This window comes from Glarea lozoyensis (assembly GCF_000409485.1).
Source record: "Glarea lozoyensis ATCC 20868 chromosome Unknown GLAREA4, whole genome shotgun sequence".
NCBI classification, from domain to species: Eukaryota; Fungi; Ascomycota; class Leotiomycetes; order Helotiales; family Helotiaceae; genus Glarea; species Glarea lozoyensis.
In genome coordinates this window covers 1,571,375-1,595,111 of record NW_007360999.1, presented here as the reverse complement: position 1 = coordinate 1,595,111, position 23,737 = coordinate 1,571,375, and the positions used below count along the sequence as shown (strand labels likewise).

The following is a 23,737-nucleotide window of genomic DNA, read 5'->3' as shown; positions in this document are numbered from 1 at the left end:
TTTTATTCCAAAGACTTGTCGAACGGCTTTAAGTAGATTTGAAATTCGTTGTGACTATAATCATGAAAAGATTTGTAGAATATATATGATAATTATACTGGGACTCAAATATGCAACGGATCTTCTCATCCTAACTGCAATTCAAACGATACGCACTATGAGTCAATTGCTGTGAAGAACCGATTTAATAATCCATGGTATTTCATTTCGATCACTGAATGTCTTCTTTCAACAGCTCGTTCACACCAACTCTAGTCAGACTCTCATAGGAAGGCCCCAAAATCCACCAATATCACACAACTTTCAACATCTAACTCAAGATCCCGGGCATAGCTTACCACACCTCACCCAAGCAACCTAGAGCAGTTCTAATAATACACATTGGTCAAACCCATGCCTCTCGCAAGATCACCTGCCCCCCAACATCGCTACCCCGCGAATCTCACTGGGGGGCGAACTCCACACCCCAACTCCCGAAAACAAGCTTCTGCCCAGGACGGGTGTGCAACGCCACGTCTACTGCCGCATCCGCTCCAGGGTCCAAGGACTTCAGGACTTTGATGACCTTCCGAATAATTGCGGGCTCGCATCGGATTGCTGGTTGGTAGGTGGGCGGCGGGAGTGTAGTGCCGTTGCGAGGTCAGCTCTGTGGGGATACATTAATTTTCCCCAGGAGGCCTAGACCAAATCTTCGAGAATACAATCCACCGGACGATTAATGACAGTGAATTTACATTTACTTTTTAGAGGAGAATGAGCGAGATAGTAAAGTTGATGTAATGGACAGATTACAGCTGAATTCACAAACAGAGAAAACTAGATGCATTAGTCCAGAGTATGTGTGCCGAGGCGACGTGGAAAGAATAATACATCCCCGTAGCGGTCCAGTCGTTCCAATACGAAATCTGGAGCATGTCCGTGGGGGAAGGTTCGGTGATGTGTCGGGATGGTGGGGACGCTGGGAGAGTGAGGTGAGATGATGAAAGCGAGACACTGATTACCTTTTGAAAAAGATAGTATGTTTAATTTGTGTAAATGTTGCGATTTTCAACACACGATGTTTAGTTGAGAGGAGAAGCTGGAAGGACAACCAACAACCATTGTAAAAGAGAATACACCCAATCTTAATCCCAAAGCACCAGAGTCTTCCCGTTTCCCTCTGCCTCGACACCATCCAAAAACAATATTTCGGACACAATTCGCCATCAAAGCGGGAATAAATCGCCATTTTCCTGTTTCTATCTCAAAAGTAACGCCAGATACAATTACCCGGCCGGAAAGACCACTCCAATGTCATTCGATCGCGCATGTAACCCTGTGTGCCCGCACCTGCAGGAGCGAGATGAGGGGTAGGGCTGTATACAGGATTGATGGGATCTATCCTCATCCCTACCACTGACCGAAATTCATGTTATTGTCTTGAGGTAAGGGTAAGATGGGTGCGGTGCTGAAATTCCACTCGCTGAGACCCGCTTGGTCTTGGAATTGAGCGTCCCAGATATCCTGCAAGTAAGATTCATGTCAGCTATGTTTACATTTTTTCAACAGGATATTTGCGAGTTAAGAATGGAAAGTCGAAGCGGGAAAGAACTTACCCAATCTAGATCCATGAGCGGGCCTTGATCGTTCAGCATTTGTCCAGGATACAAGTTATTCGTGGCAACAGAATCTGAACCGGAACTCGGTGTCGGTGTATTATCAAACGACGGTGGTGACTGCCAGTCGAATGTAATGGGCTTCGATGGTATTTGCTGTATCCAAGGATATGCATTGGTATGACTGGCATGAGTCTGTGGTGTTATGGTTGGTCCTGAAACCGCTTGAACATGTGATATGCGCGAGGGCTCAACTGGTTTGCTTGTATTGACAGCTCTGACTTTCTTCAACATTTGCTTCAAGGCCGTTGCTGCCTTTGCGGCTTCGGTGGAATGGGGGCTGGCCTCTTCCCAAATCTCCAGAGATCCATCCAATATACGAAGCATCTCTTCTCGACTCGACTTTACTCGGATACCCATCTTTGCATTTTTCTCTTCGAGCCCTGGAACAGAGACGCAATGTCCAAGGTACAGGCACAAGAGCATGTCAGCCAGTAGATAGTCCTGCGTCATGAGAGATGAGGTCTTCCAGCGGGAAGTATAGAGCGGCATTCCAGGTTTCTGTTGGCCATGCATGTAAATCTGAACCTTGATCATGTCCGAAGCAGCATCAACGCATGACTTCATAGAATATGGATAAGGATACGTAGAAGTTGACTTGGAAAGTATGAAGAATCTCCTGTGAAGAAAACAACAAGCCTTTTGGTAGGTCAGGGCGCAAGTGAACTTTCGATTCCTCGATGTTATTGTCCCTGTTTGGAGATCTTCAGGGCCAATAACACGCATCTCTTCTGGAGTTTTTTGATGGGCTTCGTGAAGCATTTTATCTAACTTCATGATTTCATCGTAAGAGACAGCTTTGGTTGAGGACGCTTGATCTACTATACGTCCAAAGACTGAAGAAAATAGACCCTTGATGTTGTGAAATCCAATGGGCGTCAACTCGCTGGCCGGTCTGGGTGGGGGTAAGACCTTCACATTCTGGTCGAAATCAACATCCTCCAAATTGGACGCCTTTGTAGTGTCATACATTTCTTCTTTGAGCATGCGAGGCAATCCAACTTGGCAAGATGTCATAATGTCCAGATGTACGAGAGCAGACCATCGACGGCGGTTCATCTCTGCCTGAAAGGCCGACACTGCAGGGTAGTTTGAGCCATCACGATGAAGCCCAAGTCTCAGAGCTGCTCTGATGATGATTCCCCAGACCATCCACAATCCGAACATCGTATCAGGTGATCTGAAATGCTCGCTAATGTAGTAGAAGCAAAGTGTTTCGATCGTGTATGGACCAGGTTCGGTATAATTTCCTAGTACGAGGCATTGAACAGTTTTCTCTCTGAACATGTCAACCAACTGCTCAAGATCCTGGATGGCGATATCTTGAGTGTCAAAGGTTGGTTTTAACCCCGTCATAGTCTCAAATTGAGTCGCTTGACAAATGATTGCGTAAAGCATTCCGATCCACATGATTGGCGTGTCGGCTGGATTTGCCCAGAAAGACTCGTACTATACAACATCAGATATTGGATTTTATGGGAAATGGCACGCTTATACCTCCTTCTCGAACGTAGGTTTATGTAGTATAACTGGATAAGGAGCCTTAGCTTCTGATTTTATAAGCAGCGGTTTATGGTTCACTTACTTGCACCCATGTCTAGCTCGGAGAAGTACGCTTCAACAAGTCGGTCAACTCGATTTCTGGATGGGAGTGAGGCCAGGATTTCGGTTCTGGTTGCACCTCTGATACTTCCAACTAGAAGATCTGGACCTGGTGGTTTAGGAGGGAACTGCTGCTTTTCTGCGGGCTCGTCTTTGGGGTCCAGGCAATCTTTTAAGCAAGCGATCTGTATTTACATTGATTAGAAACCGATACACGGAAGTGATATATGAGATGTTTCATACATTATCTAGGATAGCAGTCCAGTGAGAGCTTTCAACATAGCTGGGTTGGTTATCCTTGATATTGATCATACCAAGAGACTCAGTCGCATTCTTGACACCAGTAATTTCGGTCCACTGATCATCAGTCGTTGTAAGCTCGAAGTTTGGTGAAGACGTATCATCACTCGATTGTGTTTGAGGGGCCCCTGGTTTGTTGGTACTACCAGCAGCACGGCTTTTATTCATCAAAGACACCACCAGTTCTTCCAAACGGGATATCTGGCTCTGAACATCCCTTTGAGATAGGTTGGTAGATTTGTGGACCGAAGACTGTTTCGATCCACGGAGTCCAGCGTGTACATATGTACAAGTGGCCGCAAGATCTCTTTTAATGCAGTTTTGGCATGGTGAGTTTCTGTCGCATTTGAGCCTACCAATACATTAGCGCTTTCTTTATGGTAGTTTGTAGTTGATGTGTGCGGCTCATGTTGGCAAAGACTTGTGGCACTTCGACCAATATGCAAAACATCCCGGGTGATGGAGTATTGACCAACTTGCTATATAGCGGGAAGGAAAGGATTGTTCTTTTGTAAAAGATATCACCAGTGCATTGCAAGACTGGCGGGACACCCATAAGTGCAATAACGTGAAAGGAAAGACTTGCGAGGTTGACTCCTCAGTAGGTATAAATTACTTTATCAAAAGAAACAATATCGTATATTAACTCAAACAAACTGAGTAAACATAGCTTTCTGGACTGGATGTATTGCTAATTTACCGCAAAGAGGTGCCTTGCCAAACTTGCAACCCACTGGTGTACAAGCTGTCAGATTCTCAATTGATCACTTTATCTTGGCCAAGCGGGGTCATATTCGAATACAAGAGACTGTATTGATGATTAAACTCACTTGCGAGACCTACACAAGGTGCAGGATAATTGGGGCTTAAACCTCTGTCTACTGGCTTTGGTGCCTCCCTTTCCCGGTGCTTCAGCTGTGTTACCATCGCTACCGGTCCGGGCCACAGCTTTCGATCCTTCGGGTGGAGATGATGTGGAAGACATTGAATTTTAATCCACGGAATCAAATGGATGATCGGAGGAACGAATTTGTATGAGAAAGAGAGATATGTAGAACCGAAGTGTTGTTGATTGACTATCTTCGGAAAAGCAGCGGAGGGTCAATCTCTATGTCCGTGTCAGCACTACTCAGTGAGCAAACGCCACCAATCAAAGCAGCATAATCATGAAAATAATGGGGCACTCTCCGTTCCTCCGCCGATTCAATTGCTCCAAAACACGTTGGAGTACTTAGGAACTCATCAACGAATGTAAATATACTGACGACCATAGGGTTCTGGGCTTCAAATCTTTCCTCAACTCCTGAATTTACTTCATAATGGAGTTAGGAATATCAATCCTGCAGTCCATCTCGTCACGCAATACATGCGATAAATGCTTCAGCGCTTGGGAGAAAGCCGGTGTCAGGAGGTTCCTCTCATCTGATACCTAGGTAACCAACAGCACCTTGGAAGTCTCCAATTACATAGGACTTGGCAGCATTTCGGTATAGGATACAGCTGCTTGTAGAGTCAAGTGGATTCGGGAGTACGCCACATATCTCTGTCTTCCAATCCGAGTGTGATACAAAAGAAAAAGGAGTAAGCAATGTCATCCATCATCAACAGGCAGGTGTATGGTTAATACCACTCACAGCAAGCAAAAGCTGCTAGCCATCTTCGGGGATGAAAATTGCGCTCAATCGCAGAAATTGATATTGCTTGTCACAACCACGGGACGGTAAAGATTAATCTTCATCGTGCATCCTCAAACATAATCCATAACAGTCTATAACCTGTATATTCCGAATATCGACTCGCTGTCTTCCAAACACTTGCATAGGCTCACTGCGTGACGCGCCAGAAATTTCGGCCACTTGCAGTGTTACTCATCGAAATAAACAAGAGTGTTTGCAAAATCTCGTAACCAGACTACATGTAAGATTGGAATGTCATAGGATAAATTGAAGAAGTTCGAAGCATTTATGGAAACAACGAGCCGTAGAGCTGTGTCCACTCCGGACTACAAGCTGCTCCGGACTTCCGCATTGGCGAGTTAGGTGACATGAGGAAATAGCAATTTATGCTGGTCTAGCGCGAGTATTGAAATACAAGTATAAGATGTCGGTCGGCTTGCCGAGAAACTCTTTGTCCCCCCTCTCTTTTGGATCGCGCCCGATGTCTTTCAGATATGCAAAACTATCTGGGGTTTGGAATGTCGAGTCTTCTCTGCTGGTGGGGCAAACAATTGTTTTCAATTGGCCCGGCAGCAAAACCAGGCTGAACGTAAGGCTACCACTGAATACACCAGGAAATTTACGTCAACTTTAGAGACCACTGACGATTATATTATGAAGCATACGATGCCTGAACTCTATGTCCACGAATACTAAGAAACCCTTCCCCACTCGCATACAACAATTGCTTTTAAATATAGACGGCCAGTATTGTTGGAGTCAGAGCCAATGTTTAGTCGCACAGCCGACAATAGTTCGGAGTCTCCTCCCCAAGCGGTAGAAGCTTCGAACCCAACGGAACAGAGCAGCACAAGTTACACTATCTCAGGAAGCACGAATGGTGATGGGAAACCTGCTGAGAAAACGATATCATGCGTATCATGCCGGAAACGCAAGCTTCGCTGCGATCGAGTCAAGCCGCAATGTGGTACCTGTATACGTCTACGGCATGAATGTGAATTCCCGGAAAGAAGACGGAACACCGGTTCGAAGAGAAGAAATATGAAGGAACTGGAAGCAAGACTTGGTTCGTGGACGAGGCCCGTTAGTTAGTACAGGACTAATTTGGCTATAGCACAGGTCGAGACCAAGCTCGTATCGGAAGTCGAAGCACAAAAGAGTAAATCCACACAATCCGCCGCTGCCAATCCCGGAAAAGGATGGGATATTGATGTTGATATTGATGATGCCATGCTCGAATCTGCCTTCCCTAACGAGCAATTCGACTTTAGCTTTTTACAGCCACTGCGTCCACAATCCTCGATGCCTGCGGGCAACCCTCTTGCGCAGGAACTCATTAGTCTAGGCTTGGATGAACCACTTCCACCACAGCACATAATGGACGAACTGTACGTGGAGCTCTGCTGTAGAAAAGCCTTCACTTGCTTTCCCAAACTCTCGGTTGAGAATGCTGGTCTTGTTGATTCATTATTGCTATTTATATAGCTTATTCCAGCGGACCATATCAAGTGATATGTAGCTGTTCTCTGAACTGGAGTATGTGCATCATTGGGGTTGAATCTGATGCCGAAACACATTGGCTATGTTACTATACTTTGATCCACAAACTGACGAAGCTTTCACAGTGATGCAATATATTTTGAGAAATTCAACAACATAATGCCCCTAATTCATAGATTCCGCTTCTTCACGTCGTTAAACTTGGCACCTCATATGCGACCACCTATTTGTCTACGATATGCTATGTGGACAATGGCAGCATCGCTGTCAGACAAATACACCGAATATGAAGATGTTCTTTACCGGCGGGCTCGAAAATATATTGAGGCTGCCGAAATGAAGGTTTGTTGGATACCATTGCTTGTTGTAAATCTTGCTTTCCGATTGCTTATACTTGTCACGACAGGGATTCGGAGAGACTTTCGTGACCGTATACCACGCTCAAGTATGGGGCTTGTTAGCGCATTATGAAGCCAAGAAGACATATTTCTCGAGATCGTGGATGAGTACAGGTCGTTTGAGTCGACTAGTGAGCATGTTAGGTCTGCATCGCATTGATGCCGATAAATCGGACGTCAAACAAATTCTCGCTCCGGCCAAAGATTGGATTGAATTAGAGGAGCGACGGAGAACTTTCTGGTGTGCCTTTTATTGCGATCGGTGGGCTAGCGCAGGAACTGGTTGGCCGATGTCTATGAATGAACGAGATGTCAGTATGCTCACGCCTAATCTCTGGTGTAGCGCTAATCAAAACATAGATATTAACGAATCTTCCATCTTCGGAATTTGCTTTTGAACATGGGGTCGAAGAAGAGACGCCATCTCTTGCGCAGGCCATGACTCCTGGTGGGGCCACAAATATATCCCCTTTTGGTGGAGTAATCATGTCTGCTACGCTATTTGGCCACAATTTCGAGCATCTGCATAGATCTGGCCCGAATGAACGTCCAGATGACTTCGCTAGAGGAGAATTTTGGAAACGGCATCGCCATATTGACAACGTTCTTTCTAACACCTTCATGTTCCTTCCGGATCACCTACGGGCACCATTTGTTTCGCAAGATATGAATGTATTGTTTATGCACATGAACATTCATGCATCGATAATCTGTTTACATCAGGCTGCAATAGTTACAGCTAAGCGACACAACTTGGAGCAGAGCGTCATCAAGACCAGTCGATTTAGGAATCTTATGGCGGCTCAGGAGATCACTAATCTGATGCGGCTGTGCAGTCACATTGATCCCACCAAGGTAAGTTTCGCTCAGGCCCATTACGACGTAGACTAATGGATGCTAGTTGAATACATGGATGGGCTTCTGTCTTTATGTTGCTGGCGGCGTGTGCCTACAAAACGCCACATCTGACGAACCGAATCCCCAGAGTGTTGGTGACCTGGAGTTCATATTGGGTGCAATGAACGCACTAGGAACTAAACACTCCATTACGAAACATTTCACCGCTCAATTGGAGCTTGAAATTAGTGTGACTGGTTTAGCAACCGAAGAGACACTGTTTCAATGTTCGTTTCCAAGGAAGAATAATGAAGAGATTACAACGCCTAAGATTCCGATGAGTGGACTTATTCATGGACGGCAGGGAAAGCCCATGACCGCTGATGAGCTTCAGATTTATTCATCGAGAGCAACTGCATTCAACCAGCGTGGCTCACCGGACAAGCCATCCCCTGATTCTTCTAAAACCGACTCAACCGACACTCATCATGATGCAGATGCATTTCCACAACCCGCGATAGGACCGTTCAACACCCCAGGTGTCATTGAACCCCCAAGACACGTCAGCTCATTTCCCTCATTCACGCCAATGCTGCCACACGTCAAGATCCCTTTCATTGGCATAGATCTCAATTCCAAGCCCAACCCAGACATATTACCTCGTCCTCCAGATGACACAAAAGACTCGTCGACAGGCTACAAATTCCCCTTTCGGCAGGGCCCAACGTTTCCAGGTAACTCAGCAGACTGGTCTCAATCGGAACCTCAACCAGAAGCCCACCCTCCGCCTCTAACGAACGCCGAAAACTTCGCATTTCAATTTACGAACCCCGTTTGGTTTTCGCAGGATTCGCTCTTAGGCCAGCCTGCGAACCCGGAACTTGATGCGTTATTGGTTGGCACGGAGTGGGATGGGAACCAGCCGACAGGATGAAGTCGAGGATTAACGATATTTTTCTTCATGATGAATCACGAACTGAAGCTTGTAGGTGTACTTTTGCAGTCGGTGTACCACGCTCCACTCAGCAGCCTTTGCCGATGTTCCTACAGGGCTGGCATGCTATATTATGATACCCAATAGAATCAGTGGTCTACTCTCCTATGCAATTACCGATTTATTTGTGGATTTTGGAGCATCAATTAGACTTGGATTTCGTAATGTCCGGCGTTATAATATAAAGCGCATCAAGGTTCGGGATTTACCCATGCGGCTTCAGCGTCATGCAGTGCAAAATCATCTACCCTCGCGGTGGCCAATAAAAGCAAAGTTGAAAATCTATATTCCTGCGATCCAGTTGACGAAATGTCACTATTTTGTCTACAGTCTAGAGTAATTAAGACATGTCTAAACACCCCTCGGATTTTCTGTACGCACGCTTGATTGGTAGAACATTTATCGGGTCTGCAGTTGACTACTAGGTACCACTCACGCGTTCTACTAGGACCGACAGTACATCTCAGGGCCTTGGATTTAACGACATTTCCATAATCTAACGATCGAAAGCATCATCTCTAGGTCGCTAAAAAGTCCAAACACAACTTGTCAAATTTCTCTGGATCTTCCCAATACATCCAATGTCCTCCCCAATCAGCCACTAGACCAGATGCCCTCTTCGCATTACCTTCAGCTTCTTCGTTCACGAGGTCAACTACAGCCATGGGTCCATCCGCTGGGAAACAGCCACTTCTGCTACTCGCCAACACCAGGACTCGCGTCTTGCTACCACTTCCACTGCCATACGTAGCTCGAATCGCATCTCGCCAATCCAAAGCCGTATGATCGGCCATTAGTTTACCATACCACAACGCGTCGCCTTTCATGGCTTCTGTAAGGAAGAACGACTCGTCTTCGTCGTGTTGGGATTTGGTTACCTCGTCTGTTGGTAGAGGGTGAGAGCGGTATGATAGACACGCTGCGATGGTACCTTTGTGTGCTGTTTCTGGAGATAAGGCTAGCGCGGTTTGCAACGATGAGACCGCCATGGGGTTGTTCATGCCTCGATTACAGAATCGGTGGTCCCAATCTGAAGCTGGATCGCTGTTTTGTAGAGGTGCTTGGTCAACGAATATGGTGTGTGAAAAGGGGGATGTGGTGAAGAGTGATGCGTATGCCCTGTTCTTGTTACTTTACATCACCTGGAAAGGGTTACTGGAATTAGAAATACCATAGAATTGAACATCCTAAACTCCCTCCAATAGCCCTCCATGGTCTCTGGTCGTCTGAGCCTTGGAGTAATAAAACGAGTTCTCGTAGATCCATTGCTAGTCTCATGACTTGGTAGCCGTGTTTACACTTGTCGCTGGCGCCGTGCCCGCGGAGGTCGGGTGCGATTACGCGGTAGGTTTTGCTGAGGGAGGGGATGTTCTTTTGCCATGCGCGGGAGGAACCGGTGAAGCCGTGGATCTGAATGTGTCTTAGACTTTGTTCTAAGAGTTTATTGGGATTTCTCAAAGACGATTTGGAGTGTGGGGTTTAAAGCATGTGATAGTGAAATAGATATGATGATGAGGGGGTATTTTGTGTGTCGTTCAACTTTGAAAGTCCAGATCTCAAATGCTTGTCGGAAACGATGAATATTATCTTTTGAAACCCGGAAAAGGCTGCCCAAAGATAGAAATATCGATAAGTGCTTAAGCTAGTCCTGACTTACAAGTATCAGCCACGGTTTGGCGACGTCGTCGGTCCCTGCTGTGCCCGTATCGATGTACTTAAGCGTAACATTGTCGTTTGTCTTGAAAAACTTCATTGTTATGAATGCAGCTTGGTAGTCGAGCGTTTGCTGATCATGGAGTTGTAGGTGAAGAAGATCAGGAATCCTCCGAGTGTTCTTTCTAAGGTACATGAGGTTCGGTGAAAGTCCGGCAAGGGGTTGTATGTGGGGCAGACCTCTGGACTGGTAGACGATTGACAGTTGGATTCCGATATTTTTTGGACTAAGTTGAGACAATTTGGTATATTTCGTCTAAGGCTTTCGGGAAATAAGACGCTCTCAGACTCCTTTGGAAAGAGTAGCTTCCTATTCTTAAGGGGAATGTGAACCTTTGGAAGTTGAAAGCCACTGCAAGTTATCTTGCCATCTAGTGTAGGTAGATCAGATAATAATAACTTTGAACTAAGACCTCATTGGCATTATACTTAATATATGAGGTGTTGCAAGCCCAAGCCTTTTCGAATTGGCACTTCCAAGACCATCTGTTCATCTAAATGGCTACACAAAGTTTACGCCATTGCGAAAGTTGAGCAACTGATCATCAGTTAATTCTCATTGTTCTGTCCACCTCCAGTGTTTCTGGCGGCTGCCTTAGAAATGCATAAAGAGCGAGTGTCTGCTTAGGGCACAGATACGTTATGCTGCTCTGCAATTGCAAATATTACTTGAGTAGAGCAAAGCGAAACAATGTATAATGATAATGTTACATCGTACGAACCCTGAGGGTATCTGTTCGTTCGAGACCGCTAGAATTGTAGAATTAAGAGCGTCGCGCTGTTCGACAAATCCCTGCGTGGATACAGCAATTCATATCTATACTTTGCTGGGCCAGGGCCTGGACATCTAAACACGATGGGTCAACATTTACGCATGGGTTCTTGAGCAGCGTCGACAGATGGAAGACGATCCCGCTACAGAGAAAGTAGCTTCCTCTGAGGATCTTGGACCCATGAGCACCTTCATTGCAATTTAGTTGCAGTTCCACCTCAACCATTATTGCCACTCTCGAAAGAATCCGCAATGTGCGTATCCTTACAACAAGATGGTATCATTCAACAATACCGAGGGCCTACCGATTATTGAATTTCAGTCTGGTTTGGATCGTTCGTGTGCAATCTTTTGCACGGGGTGACTACTAGAGACTCTGGCGGTTTCGGCGACGTCGTTTGCTGTGTTCGAATTAAAGGTTTAACAGGATTGCTCCAACTATACATAACTGAGGATCTGAATAGGGCAGCATATATCGGAAACAATGATGCAGCAAGAAACGTTATGAAAGAGTGAGGAAAGTTCGAGGTTGTCCAGATGCTGTTCTCGACGTATTCCGTACTCGCTAGCAAAAATGCGACTATTCCTGTTCAGGTTCCGAATCATCAAATCCGGCTTGGCACTCGATGTAACTTCCACATCCATGGAACTTTCCCAGACTCCTGTCAGTCCAACAATCATCCACTGATGACTTGTCTTTCTGGCAGCTAGGCTTCCACCGTGGGCCAATTCAATAGCATTTATTCCCCCAATTGGCAAGATGGGAGTTCCGCCACCATCGTGCCAAGGTCCGTTAAAGCAAGCTGAATCCCCCGTTTTGAGCGGTTTAATTATGAAGTACGTTTGCTAATAGACATCTCCTCAGACCACCACGAAGTTTCCACCCACCGCTAGTAGCTCATAGTCGTTCCTAAACTTTAACACCGAACACTCTTTGCAAAAATCGTGCCCGAGGCAACGGATTGTGCAGTCGCTACCTAGGTGCTGTGTACCCATGCAGGTCGACTTCGATATGCAGTCTTTCCTGACTACAGTGGCACATTTGGTCGCCTGTTAAGGTTTCCTGGGTCGCAGCACAAGCTTTTCGGCTGCTATTGATGATGTGAGGAAGATGGTCGCCTTGAAACGGAGGGAGAGGTCCGCAAGCAGAATGATATATGGCTTGTGCAAACGGTCAAACAATTTCCGAAGCATCAACTACATGGGAAGCGGAATATCGGAACTCGTGTTCCCAACACTACAGCTCGAATTCTTTTTCGGCGGCCTACTTTTTCGTGGTGCAAACCTGAAGGTCTGCTACAAGAAACGCAGTGGTACCAGCCACTTCCAGGCACCAGCAAACCTACCAGCGTAGCATTGCTTGATCACAGCATGCAGTCCGTGGTTTAAGACCCATGAGAGGCTCTGCGGATGATATCTTCACTCTGCAAGTTGCGGGTCAAGGGGTGTGTAAGTTCCAAAATTGGTCCTAGAGCCAGGAACAGACGCAACATCCTTGAAATGGATGAGGAGTTTCCGCATCTTTGGGTTCGTTATACATCTCATCTCCATTATCAGCTAATGAGCGTGAAGTACTCCATGGATCAAGAGTTGTAAATGCTTGCCTGGGATTGTGGGTCGGTCGTGGTTTGTTTGCTGGGTTGAAATTCCACCTACTTTGCAAAATTGCTAGCATTATAGAACTTTGCACTGAATATGTTCGCACAGTTCGCTGCCGTCCGATGTTGTTTTAATTTCTCTGTCAATTTCATTGGGGCGACGAGGCTAAATTCGATACCAATCGTTGGTATTCGGCGTTTTAGACTGTCCTCTTCACCTCACTCTAGCATCTGTTTTGCGATCTCTTCGTCTTATTTCATCCAAGTCCGATATATCGTTCACAGTTTAAGCTCAAGGACTTACTCTGCACAGTATAAAGGGCCGTCAATGCAGTACCAGATCTACTCTCAAGCAGCGTATCCCAAAATCCGACCAGTCAAAACGTAACCAATCAGACGCTGCGTGACTTGGCATTTCGTTTTCGTGCTTTTTGGTAGCGCTCCGGCTGTTTAATCCAACCCATGCGTGTTGAATTCAGCCTTATTAGGTCAATTAAGATAAACGAGAATTGATCTATTTTTGAATTCACAGAAATTGTGCATATACCACCTGATGCCCGTCTTGATTAACCGCAAGGCGGCCATATTATTGCGATTGAAAGATTTTGTTTAGTGGCACGATACGGCGAATGCACATGGAAATTTCGATCTCGGAAGTCGGGAGGAAGGCAAGCGCCAATGATTCTTGCATTGTATTTTCCAACGTGGCCAGATATCCTCAACACATACGCCACATTATTAATGAGTTGCCGAATGGAAGTTGTTCGCAGTACACAAGCTCCAAGCCAGAGATTGGGCTCGGAAAAACTGGGAGTCCGGAGCAGACCGTATTAGATGCTTTCGAGACCATGATTAATCACAGCAAGTCATGACCTGAAAGCCACCATCGCCGTAGTTTCATTAAAAGAACTGTACCGTTGGATGCAAGTGTATTTAGTCTCGTGCGGTAAGCCACGTTGCTGGCCTGGTGGCTAATCAATTGTTCGCTGGGATACTTGTTAAACCTGGTGACCTAATAGTTCAATTCTCTGGAATCAGGAACGCAACCGATAACGCCAGAAACCCCCCGGTCCACGAACTAGCGCCTGTCTCGTATTTTGTCCCGGCCGGGATGGATATCTGCTTTATTGTTGCCTAGACCTGCGGGGCGTTAGTTCAGATCAGTTCAGATCACTTTCTACTGTTAGTAACAGTAGGGTCACCTCGAAGCTTTCAACTCTTGGAAATCCAGGAAGTATATAGATAACCAGCTATCCCACGGTGTCATCTACCTCATCATCACAACATCATCATCATCCCCAGATAACCACAGAAGACTCTCAATTTCCAGACTTCTCTCGATCTTCAGCCTACTTCAAGATGCTTGCCTCAATCGTCACTTTGGTTCTTGCTACTGCAGCATTCGCCATGCCAGCTAATAACGCAGTCCGCGCTGCACCTGACCCAAGTCAAGTTACCTTAAACAACATTGTTTATGGTGGCAGTGGTTGCCCTCAAGGTTCCGTCGGCTCTTACATCTCTCCTGATCGTCAAACGTAAGCACTATCTATTCAATGAGTAATTGCATGCAGAGGCTAATAAGCCATTAGCTTCACGTTGATCTTTGACCAATATGTTGCAGCCATCGGCCCAGGAGTTGCCGTGTCGCAGAGCCGCAAGAACTGTCAATTGAACCTTGATCTCAAGTATCCAGGTGGCTTCCAGTACAGCATCCTCAACACTGTTTACCGAGGCTATGCTGGACTTGATGCTGGTGTCACTGGAGTGCAATCCACTACCTTCTACTTCTCTGGCCGTAAGTTTTTCGATATCTCCAGATTCACTTTTAGTATCTAACATTCCATAGAAACTGCTCAGACCACCACTTCCACAACATTCAAGGGTCCAGTAAGCGGCGACTATGCAACCCAGGATAGTGTTGATCTCACCTCCACCATCTGGTCTCCATGCGGAAGCACTGCTGCACTCAACATGAACTCCCAAGTTCGCTTGACTAGCCCAAACAACAACGCCAAGGGCCTGCTCACCGATGACTCCATTGATGGCAAGATCACCTTCGTTGTTGGTGTTCAATGGCAAAAGTGTTAAGGGAATTTTCCGGAAGCAAAGAAAATTACATCATTGGGTGAAGAGTGGCTGGATTTGTGGTGACACATGGTGGGATGGTTTGGACTGATAGATTACTGGGGGTCTGGCAATTTTTCTTGTTGTTTATCGAGGAAGTGTGAGCTTGAATTCAAGAACTCGAAAAAGCATGATGTCTTTCAATGTGTTTTGCGGCTGAACAGAAGCCTTTGTGTGTGACTTCGCTTTTACGATTTCGATTCCGGTGTTATACATGCACTTGCATGATATCATGCCAGGTCAGCCATCATGGTGTCATATCAGTATCTCTTGGTTATTCTTAACTCGGCAGTTATCATCAGCCTCATTTAAGAGGAAAAGCACTTTCGAAAATGTTTTGGTGATCTCGCGAATTATAACCTAGCTAGTAAAATATTAAAACTAACACAGATCACACCGCGAAGACAATAATATCAATAATTAGGTCCTTGCGGTCCTTCCTCAATAGGCATGTTCAAGCTGGTTTCAAAAGACAACATATTATACTCACTTATTTGTAATGAAAGAAAATTGCTTGTTGGGCAAACATATCGTGCTTCTAACTCAAGATTATATATTTCCGCCATGAACATCTTCCTCTTCTGCTAAATACTATGTAAATGTTCTTTGCGTAGGCAAGGCTCGGGTTAGAAAATATGAGTCGAGACTTAATATATGTTGAATTTTATTGACCCAACATCGCAGATGTCGTCAATGGAGTTGATCGACTATTGTCTATCCCGTTTACGATTCTCAATAAATAGGAAACATTACGTCAGTCTTGGAACACACTGGTAGTTCCCAAAATTTCACAAGTCAATAGTAGCAAATCTTGAGGTCGACCAACCAGTGCCGCTAATACATTTGACAGACATTTTACTTTCTATCTAATTGTTAGTAAATCTCGCTTTTTTGTTGACTCGCTTTCTACACAAAATTTGTTTTTCGTCTACCTGCAGCTTTTGATTAAAAAACTCAATCCAGTCCTGACTCTTTCAGTACAGCAGCTTCATTCAACCCTTTCTTGCAAATATGCTTATGATACTTCCAATCCGCTTTCTGGTGATCTCTTCCGCAATACCGCTGAATTCGACATGTTCCACACAATGTCAATCCATCCGGCCCAGTAACCCGACATGAAGGAACCCCACACACCAAAGTCCGATCCTGCATCCCGCGAACCATGGAAATCATATCAGGGTCCATACCCTGTATCTGATCTACAATCCTCTCAGACGCATTACTAATCGTCTTCACTCGACTATGCTTATACTGTTTCTTCCACGTCCGACACCTCGGAATCAATTCCTGAATCCTCGGATGCAATTCCTGCATTTCCTCTTTATACAACAGATTCGTCGACACGAATTGCAACGCGCTCCCGAAATCCTCGTCAAACGACGCGGCGGGGAAATGAGGACCCCCTGGTCTGGGAACGGCTTTCATACGCTCTTCCACACCGTCTTCAAGGAGCATATCTATGACTTTGTTGACGATGGCTGGCTTGGCTACGATCCGCTTACATACATCCGGGTTTCCGGTCATGAAATTGAGGAGCGTGAGTGCGGAGGAGAAGTAGTATTCTGGGCTCTTTGGGTCGCGAAGGGCAGGGGCATCGCTGAGTTGGTAGTCGATAAGAGCATCTAGATACCGTGAGGCAATTTGCACTGTCATATGATTTTGTGGCCCCGTAGGAACTCTCTGTAAAGCGCCCACAATATTGCCTGTTGGAACGTCGAAGGGCGCGGGTGCGTAGGCGGGGTATTTGAGGGCTGCGTAGCCGATGTAATCTAAGGGCATGCCATTTGGGAAGTTTGGAGGTGCCATGATCTATTCTAAGAATGATATAAGTGTGCTTAATAGATGCTTCTTATATTGGAATATGATTTGGGGAGATGGTTGTGACGTCTTGGACGCGTTGAAACATGTGGATCCAGCTTTCGTGTTGGGCACGTGACGTTTCAGGGTTGCGAGTGATTTGGGGATGTCTTCTAGTTTTAATTCAAGTCTGACTTTAAGATCTTTTGAGCCAACAGCTTAATTACATTGAGGATATATAGGAGTCTAAATTGTCAAGCAGTTGGAACCGGTAGAAAGCTTACGAGGAATAAGTGCATAGCACGTGATGTCGCTCCTCATTCGAGGATGTTTTTATACAAGAATTAGTAGACTAAGTTATACAGACATGATACATCTCAGAGGAGGAGTTTGACACAGTTATACAACGTATCGACAAGAGTTCTCAACGATCGATCTCACATATCTCCTTCGTATTCATGATCGTAAGCACGAATTGCTTTTCGCATGAGAAAACAACAACATTTTCAATGTTTAACTCACTACTATTCCATCCCATTATATACAAGGACTTACGGTGGGGAAAATAAATGGCAGTTGAAATCCGACATCTGCTCAGGATGATTGACGAAATGCGATAAATTGTACGGAAAATGAAAGGCGGTTTGAACTCGGTGTGAAACTTGGAGAGAAAGGGTATAAGTGGGTAGATCTCCTAATTTCAGTATGGAGATGCCCAACTATCATTGAAAATTTCCAGGTGGTTATCCCAAAACTTTGTCGAAGTCGGTCCCGTTATCTTGAATGAGTTGGATAATTTCCTATTTGTATTTTGCTGTCGTAAAAGGAATGGAATATTCGATTTTCTTACCATTTGAAGTCCTGCAAATGCCAAAACTCTTTTGTCTCAGAAATCTCTTTGAATTTTAGCTTCAACAAGTCCAGCTAAAGTTGCTTGGAGCTCTGCAATCGCTTCATCTCGTTCTTGTCTGGACATCATCAAACCTCGTTCAAGACCTTTCTGCTTGAGTTGCGCGAAACTTTCTGGAATACTGCCTTGACGGGCGCGCCGTAAAGTAAAGACAGTCATGATATGGCGAGGCCCTGATCTTAGCAGCTCTCTGCTGCCGAATCGCGGCCACTGAGAATGCATATAATTATCGAGGAAAAGACCATCTACTCTTGTGACGGATAGTATGGCGTTTTGGTAGTCTTGTTCTGGTGCTCTTCCATTGTGGAAAAATTCGTCGAGATGGTGGTTTGAATTCAAAGGAGCAGGTCTTACGCCTCGTTTGTGAGGGTAGAGGAAGTGAACCACGTCCAAGTCGCCGTCAGCCAGCATCTGACACATATACTTTTGGGCGATCGTGCAATATTCTCCGCGTTGAAGTCTACCAGACGTAGGCGCCCACAGTGCAACGTCTTTCAACGAAGGGAGTCGAGTTTTGATGAGTCGCAGGATCCGTGGCTCGTTCTCTCCTTCTTGGATTGATGGCTGTCCCGTGTCTTCGCTTTCCCATGGGTTTACTCTTGAGCGTGCTATATGAAATCCACCAGTCAGGAAATTGTCGTTTCGTCCAGATACTGTGGGATCTGTCAACAAAGCTTCCCCGAGAACTAGGGATGTTATGTTGCGCAGGATCTCAGGTGGGCTGGTGTCGAAAAAGGCGTAGAACTCGTATATGTGACAATTAAAGTAGACATTGCTGTTCAGTAGTAGAGTTAAGAAATTTTTCTCTAAGTAATCTCTAAACATGTTGAAGTATTGGGTGGTTAGAACACCCCCTACGATAATGCCTGAGAAAGAGTGAAGGATTGTTGTCGCTTCCGAAAATATCTGTCTGTTTACAAGCATGAGTGACATATTCTTCAGATGCTTTTGGTAACTCACATTGTTACATTCCCGCAGATCGTCACGATTGCCTTCTCCTTCAGGTGCTGTATAATAGCTAACTAAACTTCGGTAGTAGTCTCTTCTGGTCTCAAAAAGAAAGCGACTAAAGTCAGCTGGCGATTGTGACTCCATGGGCTCGATCGAAAAGACGACCGTTGGAGCAAGAACGAGTTTCCATATTTTTACCCTAAGCTCGAACGGCAGGGCGAGAAGACGGGAAGATGGACTCTCACCTATTGCATGATTAGAGTTAGCACTTCGGGCAGATGTACTAGACCTGGTGGTAGATTGCGTAGAGTGAGCATCTCTCTCTTGATTTGAACTTGAGATTGCATCATTCGTTTTATTCCCTTCGAACTGTTGAGTCTTAGGAGCGAGACTGAAAAGCCTGGTGAGCATCACCCCCCAGTTATTGAGTGTGTCAAACGCTGAATGCAACAATGTCAGCATGAAGTGATTGGTTTGGCAAATTTTTCCAAAGACGCAATATTGCGTCGGTGAAAGCTAGAACATATCTATGCAAGGAAGGTGAGTCCTGTTCCGATATCTTGCCCGCTTTGTCGCCAGTAACAATGCTCTTTCTTTGAAGCAGCCATGATCGTAAGTGATGTTCATTGTCCAACTGATTGATCCACAAGAATATCAGAGGGCCGAAGTTAACTTCTCTTTGCCTCTTTTCAATTCATAAAAGGAGCATATTCATTGTCAAAAGAATTGCACCAATCATCATCCCTTATTCATTGAACGTAACAAAGAATAATAGCAATGTTCTGACTTCAATCTCTGAAGATGATGGAGTTATGTCTAGCGAAATTCTTACTACCAATTATGGACTGTGGCCATTGGAATGTACTGCATCACACCCTGGCACAGTCCCTCTACGACCAGTTCGAGCGATAGACTGTTTAGTCATCAGATTTGACTTTCGGGGACCTGGAATCAGAATCGGGGTTGAATCCGGTCGGAGAATTATACCTCAGGACGATGTACATAAATTCGTAATTGCTCAACTGAAGTCCATTTAGTCTGAGCTCAAGGCAGCAACGAGTTATTCGAGTACTTTGGCTAACTTTATTGGTACACTTCATTGCATCGAACAGTCGAACTGCGAGAAGTTTACATGGTTGGATTCGTATTCATAAGACGATTAGAATCCTGGCTAAGTTGCTGTAACGAGAAGGGTGACTGTCCTGGATACGGCGGGCATCGTCACCAAGGTCCTCGCATCTTGATGACGTGAAGTCGTGTTGTTCCAGATTTCGAGTCAATTCAGGGGGTATTCTTATTGCGGGTGGCGACAGAAGCCACATGTGCAGTCGCGTCTCTTCTCAACCTCATCTGAGCATGTTTGGAAGTTTCCTTCCTTTTCAAACTGCATTCGACAACCCTTTACAGTACCCACAGCTCGTGTCGCCCCAAAGAGGCCATTTCAATTTCCTCATCACCAATCACATTCTGCCAACCCATCGTTGTGGCAATAGCGAAGAGGGAAAAAATGCTGATCATCGTGACCCCACGCATCTCTTTATGAGGCTTAAGATCACCCGGACGGCTAATCTGAGCAACTTTTATATCATTTTCAATATGATAGATGAGAACACTATACCATTCATATTACCTCACCGACTTGGCGATCTAAGGTTTTGCTCTTGGTATCGGCGGTATGAAGGGCCGGTTTGGACTGATCAACGTCTTGTTTGTCCAACTTCAGTTCGTAATTTGATAACAAAGTCCCACCATCTCTTCTACCATCCTCATTAACCAAAAGCTTGGGAGTTAAGATTAAATAACGTGCCATATGCTGACATCTACTAGCTCCTGCCAAAGAGGTTCCACAGCGGCTGGCACCGGACTCTGGGAGTTGTAAACTCAGGGTTCTCCAGACTCCCAATCATCAGCAGAATTCTGCACCCCGCAAATGCATCGGGGATAAATGAGTTACGATCTTGGGTCCCCTGCGCGGCATTCATCAATACCAGCAGCTTATTGGCAGTCTGTTGGATGTGATCTTTCGCCAAGCACGCAATATATATTGAGACGTCTTTAACGACGCCACACGAGGCTATATCGTGCATATTCTCCGTATCATCGAATGGGGTTGTTTCCAGTTCGTGGCCTTGAAAGCTTTTTGTGGACCGAGGTGGGAATTTAGTAAGTGTACCTGACTTTGGATTGGAGCAGATTTCGGCCATGAAATTCTTTCGGGAATCACATCGGTACATCGCTCGAGAATACACGGATGTCACCTCTGCTCCTCTAGCAGACCAATTTACTTTTCCTCAGAACGCTCTCTATAACACGCCATCAATGAGAACCATATTGCTGGATTAAGCTCTCGCAAAATTGATTTGAGCATCTGACATCTTCAAGGTATGGTCTGATTTCCTTCAGTGCTTGACGTACTCGGTAATGGATGTCATGTTTCATCTTGTCACGTTGATTTCTGCATACAATTTTCCGGTAATCAGGCTGTTGGACAGATTGCTTTTCGGACCGTTGCCAATGTATCTTTCACATACTGTCATATCCTCCCCCGCATTAGGGCTGTGCACGATCAACTTGGGGCTGAATGGCCATACGTTCCGCCGATCAGCTAATTAAATTGAGTCTTTGAAAGTCTTTGTCTTCGTACAGGATGAATAATTTGTTTTGAAGATCACATGGACTATGAGACTTGCAACGAAGCATTTTTCGGCCCTGTATCTCCTGTTTCCTTTCAGGCAGAGGAAGATCTGCCCCGCTGCAAACCGAGTTGCCTCCGTCTTCTTGAGGTATAAGAGATGGGCATTCCAGCTGTGAAAGTATCAGCCACCTCAACATTACACCTTGTATCCTCGAGTTTGTCGACAATATGAAGTATTCTTTTGGATTAGTAGCCCTTGCGGCTTTTGCAACTGCAGCACCAACAGAGGTTGAGAAGGAGGCCGCCAAGATCGCACCACGCGCTGCTTGCACTACTGCTGTTAAGCTTGCTGCTGGTTCCAACCCTTTCTCCGGAAAGAAGTTCTACGCCAATGAGTACTATGCTGGAGAAGTTGCCGCTGCCGCAGCACAAATGAGCGATTCTTCAATGGCTGCTAAGGCCGCGAAGGTTGGACAAGTTGGAAGTTTCTTGTGGATGTATGTTGGTCGGACGCTATAGATGACTTCAATTATACTAACTGTACTCAGCGATACCATCGCCAGAGTCCCACTGGTTGCCGATACTCTTAGCAAAGTCGCTTGTGGAGAGATTGCTCAGATCGTCGTCTACGATCTTCCAGGACGTGATTGCGCCGCCAAGGCCTCCAACGGAGAGCTTGCTGTTGGAGAGATCTCCAGATATAAGTCAGAGTACATTGACCGTAAGTAACTCAGCTCATCCAGGTAGAGCATGATTGACATTCCTTCTAGCAATTGCTGCTGCCATCAAGGCCAACCCAAATGTTGCCGTGGCCTTGTTGATTGAGCCTGATTCCCTTCCTAACTTGGTTACAAATGCCAACTTGACCACCTGCCAAGCATCCAAATCTGGCTACGAGGAGGGTGTCGCATACGCATTGAAGACTCTCAATCTTCCAAACGTTGCCATGTACATCGATGCCGGTCACGGAGGATGGCTCGGATGGGATGCCAACCTTAGTAAGTGAAACTACTTGACCGACACATACTCATACTAACATCCTCCAAGAGCCTGGAGCTGAGGGTATTGCCAAGGTCTACAAGGCTGCCGGTTCCCCAAAGCAAGTCTTTGGTTTCGCTACCAATGTTGCCGGATGGAACGCATTCCAACAAACTCCAGGAGAATTCTCCACCGCGACTGACGCCAAGTACAACAAGTGCCAGGACGAGAAGCGATATGTCAACGCCTTCGCTCCTCTCCTCAAGACCGCCGGTATGCCCAACCACGCCATCGTCGATACCGGACGCAACGCCGTCACTGGTCTCCGTCTCGCATGGGGAGATTGGTGCAATGTCATCGGAGCCGGTTTCGGTGTCCGACCAACCACCACTACCAACGACGCTCTCGTCGACGCCTTTGTCTGGGGCAAGCCAGGAGGAGAGTCTGACGGTGTCAGCGACCCAGATGCTGATCGTTATGATTCTTTCTGTGGTCACGAGGATGCATTCAAGCCATCCCCACAAGCTGGTCAATGGAACCAGGCCTACTTCGAGCAGCTCCTTGCCAACGCCAAGCCACCATTCTAAATCATTCCATCACTGGAACCTACAAGATAAAAACCACGCACCCAAGCCGACACCGTGGCATTTGTCGCGAACAGCCGCCTGGCTCTCGCTGCACCCCTTTACACTCTTTTCATCTCAGTATATATTGTAGCAATGTGGGGGAGTGGAGGAGGATGAAACTAAAAATTGTATATAGTATATAGGAATTGCACATATTTCACAGACCTTGACGATTCTATTTGCTGAAAGTGATTTGGAAGCCATACCGATGACAAGCGCTCGTTATTGAGGCTCTTTTGAATGTGGGGTTTTAGCCTTGTGGATAAGAACTCGATTGAGGCTGAATACTCCACGACACTTGGCTATGCCGGTAATGGTAGAGTGGCGTTCTTTCTGATCAGGATTACTTGTTTTTCACTTTCACTCAAATTGTAGCATGTCAAAATTTTCAAATTGGAGTTCTCTACCTGCTTGTGCAACCAGGGACAAGATAAGTGGCAGTACGTTTCGTCCGCCCTGCAAACTTAAGCGGCACTTACAATACGCGTACGAGGCACTTTTGCATTGTTAAATTCCGAACACAATCAAATTGTTAACTATTTCCTGAAATGCTAGCTGTGATATACCAAACTTCGTCAACTGTGTGGAGCAAATCTCGTGTTGTGACTGCCAGCTGTCATCTTATTGTCTGGACATGCCGCGTATTTCGTTCATCGTTTTCGGGATGAGAT

The 23,737-nt window shown here is 45.7% G+C and overlaps 7 protein-coding genes across 7 annotated transcripts; 3 read left to right on the top strand and 4 right to left on the bottom strand.

Annotated features, from left to right (window-relative positions):
• Positions 1–1,389: 1,389 nt before the first annotated feature.
• Positions 1,390–4,542, bottom strand: GLAREA_09880 (uncharacterized protein; the record flags this gene model as incomplete). Its single annotated transcript, XM_008086476.1, has 7 exons — positions 1,390–1,503; positions 1,596–3,104; positions 3,153–3,184; positions 3,241–3,442; positions 3,501–3,909; positions 4,215–4,290; positions 4,401–4,542. 7 exons carry the CDS (start codon positions 4,540–4,542, stop codon positions 1,390–1,392), a joined length of 2,484 nt encoding a protein of 827 aa, XP_008084667.1.
• A 1,459-nt stretch (positions 4,543–6,001) lies between these two features.
• GLAREA_09879 (Zn2/Cys6 DNA-binding protein) lies at positions 6,002–8,902 on the top strand (the record flags this gene model as incomplete). The annotated part of the gene is made up of 6 exons (XM_008086475.1): positions 6,002–6,299; positions 6,348–6,621; positions 6,910–7,075; positions 7,140–7,442; positions 7,492–7,986; positions 8,033–8,902. 6 exons carry the CDS (start codon positions 6,002–6,004, stop codon positions 8,900–8,902), a joined length of 2,406 nt encoding a protein of 801 aa, XP_008084666.1.
• Positions 8,903–9,480: 578 nt separating this feature from the next.
• GLAREA_09878 (alpha/beta-Hydrolase) lies at positions 9,481–10,811 on the bottom strand (the record flags this gene model as incomplete). The annotated part of the gene is made up of 3 exons (XM_008086474.1): positions 9,481–10,081; positions 10,134–10,372; positions 10,620–10,811. The coding sequence occupies 3 exons, from the start codon at positions 10,809–10,811 to the stop codon at positions 9,481–9,483; spliced, it is 1,032 nt and encodes a 343-aa protein (XP_008084665.1).
• Positions 10,812–14,404: 3,593 nt separating this feature from the next.
• GLAREA_09877 (uncharacterized protein) lies at positions 14,405–15,133 on the top strand (the record flags this gene model as incomplete). Its single annotated transcript, XM_008086473.1, has 3 exons — positions 14,405–14,580; positions 14,635–14,840; positions 14,892–15,133. The coding sequence occupies 3 exons, from the start codon at positions 14,405–14,407 to the stop codon at positions 15,131–15,133; spliced, it is 624 nt and encodes a 207-aa protein (XP_008084664.1).
• A 990-nt stretch (positions 15,134–16,123) lies between these two features.
• On the bottom strand, positions 16,124–16,975 carry GLAREA_09876 (HIT/MYND zinc finger-like protein; the record flags this gene model as incomplete). The annotated part of the gene is made up of 1 exon (XM_008086472.1): positions 16,124–16,975. One exon carries the CDS (start codon positions 16,973–16,975, stop codon positions 16,124–16,126), a length of 852 nt encoding a protein of 283 aa, XP_008084663.1.
• An 877-nt stretch (positions 16,976–17,852) lies between these two features.
• On the bottom strand, positions 17,853–18,809 carry GLAREA_09875 (uncharacterized protein; the record flags this gene model as incomplete). Its single annotated transcript, XM_008086471.1, has 1 exon — positions 17,853–18,809. One exon carries the CDS (start codon positions 18,807–18,809, stop codon positions 17,853–17,855), a length of 957 nt encoding a protein of 318 aa, XP_008084662.1.
• Positions 18,810–21,690: 2,881 nt separating this feature from the next.
• GLAREA_09874 (Glycosyl hydrolase family 6, cellulase) lies at positions 21,691–23,027 on the top strand (the record flags this gene model as incomplete). Its single annotated transcript, XM_008086470.1, has 4 exons — positions 21,691–21,959; positions 22,011–22,183; positions 22,233–22,460; positions 22,510–23,027. 4 exons carry the CDS (start codon positions 21,691–21,693, stop codon positions 23,025–23,027), a joined length of 1,188 nt encoding a protein of 395 aa, XP_008084661.1.
• Positions 23,028–23,737: the final 710 nt, after the last annotated feature.